This window comes from Corvus kubaryi, unplaced genomic scaffold, assembly GCF_017639235.1.
Source record: "Corvus kubaryi isolate FWS band 111438036 unplaced genomic scaffold, C.kubaryi_AGA036_p1.0 36997, whole genome shotgun sequence".
Lineage (NCBI taxonomy): Eukaryota > Metazoa > Chordata > Aves > Passeriformes > Corvidae > Corvus > Corvus kubaryi.
The window spans coordinates 7747-13027 of record NW_024581004.1 but is presented as its reverse complement, the minus strand read 5'-3'; the positions used below and the strand labels follow the sequence as shown (position 1 = coordinate 13027).

The 5281-nt window shown below is 57.8% G+C and overlaps 1 protein-coding gene across 2 annotated transcripts in view; it reads right to left on the bottom strand.

Moving 5' to 3' along the window:
- The window catches only part of GATAD2B (GATA zinc finger domain containing 2B), a 19467-nt gene extending 14393 nt beyond the window's left edge, over positions 1-5074 (bottom strand). The window contains exon 1 of one of the 2 annotated variants that reach the window (XM_042020507.1): positions 4881-5074. Coding sequence is in view for 1 of the 2 variants with exons in the window: in XM_042020506.1 (XP_041876440.1) it covers positions 1006-1103 (98 nt within the window). In the remaining variant the exon portion in view is untranslated. Of the gene's footprint in view, positions 1-1005; positions 2453-4880 lie in introns of those variants that run through there. The other variant, XM_042020506.1, reaches the window with a different exon arrangement.
- Positions 5075-5281: the final 207 nt, after the last annotated feature.

Sequence of the window (5281 nt, the reverse complement as noted above, 5' to 3'; positions counted from 1 at the left end):
CTGCACACATCCCAATGGGAACAGCGCTCACATCCCAGTGGGAACAGTGCTCACATCCCAGTGGGAACACTGCACACATCCCAATGGGAACACTGCACACATCCCAACAGGAACAGCGCTCACATCCCAGTGGGAACAGCGCTCACATCCCAATGGGAACACTGCACACATCCCGACAGGAACAGCGCTCACATCCCAGTGGGAACACTGCACACATCCCGACAGGAACAGCGCTCACATCCCAATGGGAACAGCGCTCACATCCCGACGGGAACCAGCAGTGGGATTTCAGGAGGAGCCCAGGGATGTGGCCCCGCTCGCAGGGACACGGCTCCAGGGTCTCCCAAGGGTTCCCAGCGCCCTCTCCTCCGGTATTCCAAACAAATCCGAAGCGCCGTTAGCAGGAATGGGGCCCACCACTATTTAATCTGCTCCAGAGGTTTTCCAGGCTCAGCCAGATCCAATAAAATTTAAATTAGGCTTCGGATTCGGTATTGAATGGGGCCCTTTGGCTGGAGGGGGAAGGGGAGGATCCAACTGGGAATTTCCAGAGCACTGGGAAAGCCAAGGGAGAGCTCCTGATTCCATCCAGAAATCTGCAGCAAAGAGCAGGAATTATCCCGATCCTGGGGTATCCAGTGGGTCTGGAGGCCGGACAGGCGGGAGGTTCAGTGCTGGCCCTGCTCCGGTCTCGGCACATCCCAAACCGGATCATCCGGCTCTGCCGCCCTCCGGCACCGCGCTCCCGGGGATCCGGCACATCCCAGGGAACAGCCTCAGCCTCTCCCTTCAGCCTCATCTAAAAAACTCCTCCTCGTTGGAACCAAATTCCCAAATGGTGGCAAAACTCATGGAAAACTGGAGTTAAATCCATGGGGCTGCCTCCGACTGGGATTATCCCTTCCCTGAGTGCCCAGAAACGGGAACCTGGAGCTGGGGTAGAGCAAAGATTCCAGAGGCTTCCAGGGTGGGATGAGCGGGGTCAGCTGGACCGGCCCAGCTGACCTTGGAATGTTTTCCAGGAATCCCGGTCTGCCAGACGCCGCCTCGCTCCGTCCCGACGGCGATTCCCGATTCTCCGCGGGGACGCTGCTCCCGTCCATGGCACCACGCGCTCCTCGGCACGTTCTGCTGGCTCCGGGCGGTTTTCCTGCTCCGAAGGGCCCGGCAGGACGGGTTTGGCGTTCCCAGACAAACAAAGCAGCACCCCGTTTTCCATGGATATTGGATGCGGCGCCCACAGGGGAAAAAAAAAAAAAATCCAACAACAACAAAAAAAAAAAAAACCCTCAGCGGGAGGATTTGAAAAGCTGGAACGAGCGAGTTGGGGCAAAGAAAGGAATATTCCAAGGAGAAGTGGGAATATCCAGGGAGAGATGCAGCCAGGATGGAAAATATCCCGGGATTTACCCGATGGAATCCAGAACCGAGGCTTGGCAGCACCAGGAGTCCATTCCGGCCGCAGTTTATCCAGGGAAGTCCCGGGGGGTTCCAGCCCCTTCCCAGCCTCCTTGGAGCTGTTTGCTGTGGGGTCAATCCCCACGTTGGTCTTCCAGCCCCAATTCCCGGCCTCGGGCCCTCTGGAGCTCATGGAGGGCTTGTAATTCCTGATCCACCACCAGGAATGATCCCTGATCTGCCTCGAGGGATCCCTGATCCGCCACGAGGGATCCAAGTGTTCCCAGTGCCACGAGGTCTCCCCAGCACCCTCCAGTTTCCCGATCCCGCTCCAGCAGCGCTGGGAATTCCGCCAAGCGGAGCTGCCGGCAGTCCCGGAGGAGCCGAGGTGGATCCCTGGGATCCGAAGGAGCGAGGATGGGAAATCAGGGACAAACCAGCTCAGTGCCTGCTCCGCTCCTTGGGAAGCCTCTGGTATTCCCAGGAAGAGGCACCTGCGGCAGCCTCAGGGGACCCGGAGCATCCCAAACCCTCGGAGGAGGGAGATTCCTGAGAATTCCAGCCTTTCCCGACCGCAGCCCAATGACACTCCAGCTTCTGCTCCTGGATCTGGGATCCACCACAAGGGATCTGATCCGCACGGGAAGGAGGGACACCCCGGAATAGTCCAAGCACGGTCTGGAAGGGCGAAGCACCGGGAATTCCACTCCAAGGATTCACCCTGCACCCCCAGGAACACCAGTGGATCCCGGTTGATCCCAGCAGATCCCGGGAGGTTCTCATCCTCCACCCAAGCAGCTGCGGGGCTGCTCCCAGCTCCAGCCCAGACTTCCCAGCAGGAATAAGCCCTGGAGGCAACACAGGATCCCCAAATTCCATTTGGGGCTGGAATTGCAGAATTAATCCAAACCCAACCTGATCCATAAAGCCCCACGGGAGCATCCATCCCCGGAGCCAGGGTGCTCCGAGAGGTTCCAGCCCCATCCCGATTGCTCCAAATCCAGGAGCTGCTCCAGGACATCCTCTGGATATCCAACCCCGTGAAACTGATGGAATAAAAGCCACTTAAAATCCCGTTTTCCCGGGATCAGGAACCAGCGAGATCCAACTCCTCCAACTCACCTGGGCGCGCTCCCGCTGCCCAAACCCCTTCCCCCCCGCTCCAAAATCCCAGGATCCCCCGTCAAGCCCCGCTGATCCCACGGGAAATCCGCAGGGTTGGCTCCTCATCCGGAGCCGTCCGGCTGAAATCCCGCTCCAGGGGCTTCCCGGAGGCCGGCACGAGGCGGCTCCGATTCCATCTGGGCTCGGCACATCCCGACGTCGGCGTCGTGAAACGCGTTCCGGCACGGAACACAAAATGGCTGGCTCCCAGGGCGAGCATTCCCAAGGAATGCCAGGAAAAGGATAATAACCTAAAAAGGTAATTAGGATTTAACGGCTCGGCGGCCGGGAGCGGGAGCCGGAGCGGGATCCGGGAACGCCGCTGGAAAGGGAAGGGGGGGAAAAAAAACCCAACTCCACGATTGAACAAAAACCGGGTTGCTCCCAATCCCGCTGCTCCAGGGAGGTGTCCGGGAATCCTGAGGAACACCCGGTTCCGTGCAGGAATTCTGAGGCAGGTAAGGGAGGCTCAGGGTGGCTCGCGGAGATTTTCTCCGGAGCAGGATGAGCACCGGGATTTACAGTAACGCCAAACAAAGGGAAAATCCCTGAAAAGCCCTAAAAACGGCCCCGGAGCCATCCCTGAATCTGCAGGGACAGGGCAACTCCCGGGAGGGAAAGGGAGCGGGAAAAAGAAGAAAGATTTGGGAAGACAAATGGGATGGGAGCGGGCACTGGGATGTGGCAGAGTGGGAATTCCTACGGAGCAAAGTGCTCCAGGAGTTCTGCTGTTCCCAGATCCCAGCGTGGGGACGCCTGTCCCGGCTCCGACACACCGGGCCCAGAGTCCGGATCCCCCAGAGCCTGGATCCCCCGGAGCCTGGATGCCCCAGAGCCTGGATCCCCCAGACTCCGGATCCCCCAGAGCCTGGATGCTGCGGATTCCAGATCCCCCAGAGCCTGGATCCTGCGGATTCTGGATTCCCTGGAGCCTGGATCCCCCAGATTCCAAATCTCCCGGAGCCTGGATCCCCCAGATTCCAAATCTCCCAGAGCCTGGATCCTGTGGATTCTGGATCCCCCGGAGCCTGGATCCCCCAAAGCCTGGATCCTGCGGATTCCAGATCCCCCAGAGCCTGGACCCCCAGGGTTCCGGATCCCCCAGAATCCAGATCCCCCAGAGCCTAGATCCTGCCGATTCCAGATCCCCCAGAGCCTGGATCCCCCAGATTCCGGAACTCGCAGAGCCTGGATCCCCCGGGTTCTGGATCTTCCAGAGCCTTGATCCCCCAGAGCCTGGATTCCCTGGATTCCAGATCCCCCAGATTCTGGATCCCCCAGAGCCTGGATCCCCCAGATTCCAGATCCCTGCCACCGGCTCAGGATGTCCCCGGATTCTGCAGCTCCGGGTCAAGTACAGAACGACCGATGGGAAGCAGGAAGAGTGGGAAAGGAGGAAAATCCTCTCCTCCTCCCACCCCCAAAAAGTGCTTCCCTTCCCTCCTAAGTTTGCGTTCTTATCCAACTCCATTTCCCGGGAGCAGGGAATGCCGGGGCCATGTCTGGCCTCGCACCTCGTCCCATCCCAGGATTTTCTGGGATGCCAGAGGAGAGCGGGAATTCCAGAAGCCGCTTTATGCCCCGAAATGGGAGGGAAAGACCCAAAAAACTCCACAAAGTCTGAAAGAGAGAGAAAAAATTCCAGGAGATGCAGCTGGGACGGCCCGTTTCGGGGAAAACCAGCTGGAAAACGCTCCGGGAAAATCAAATCCAATAAAAAATGATGGGATCGAAGGTGGGGGGGGGGGGGGAGCGCCCGGCTCCGGCCCCCTCCCCATCCGGGATGACGCAGACTTCCCAGGCTTCCTTATATAACGCTTCCCGATTTCCTCGACTGCGGGCGCTGCCTTTGTGCGGCCGCTCCGGCTCCGGCCGGGCCATCGATCACCGATCAATATCCCGATCAATAACTCAATCAATATCACCAGGAAGCAGGAGTGGGGGGGGGGTGGGGGTGACACCGATCTAAGGCGTCGTTATTCCCAGCATTTTTGTCACCCCTCGAGCTGGCGACAGGGAGGGTGGGATGGGATCATTCCGGCGGAATAGCGACGGTGGGAGCGTGGATGAGGTGGGGAAGGAGGTGGGGGGGGAAGGGGAGAAGGGAATCACGGATCGACTCCAACAGCAAATCCCAGCACCGGCGCTCGTTTTCTCCTTAAAATATTCCCTCGAGACATTCCCTGTTCCGTTGGCAAAAAAAATTAAAAATTCAAACAAAACCAACCAAAAAAAAAAAAAAAGCGGAAAAATCGCTTTGCTCATCCATAAGGAAACCCTTTTGTCCGGTCCGAATTCCCGGTCTCACGGATACTTACAGGTACAATATTCCCGCTGCTTCGAGTTGTCAAGAAAATTAAGGAGCAGAGCGGGTGGGCTCGGGAAGGGCTCGGGAAGGAGCCGGAGGAGCTCTGGGCTGGGAAGGGCCCCGCGCTCCATCGCCCCGCGGAGCCGCAGCCGCAGCCGGAGCCGCGCTCCGAGCGGGCACTTCCCTGCCAATCATGCGCGTTCTGTTTTATTAAACAAAAGAAAAGGGGGATGCTGACTTTTTCCCATGATGCCTCGCGGGGCAGGGAAAAAGAGAAGGGAAAAAAAAAAAAACGGGAATAAAAAAAAAAAAAAAATTGGAATGACAAAAAAAAAAAAAAAGAAACCAAAAGAAAATTAAAAAAAAAAAAAATGAAAATAGATAAATGCGGTAACGGCCGGTTTGGCACAT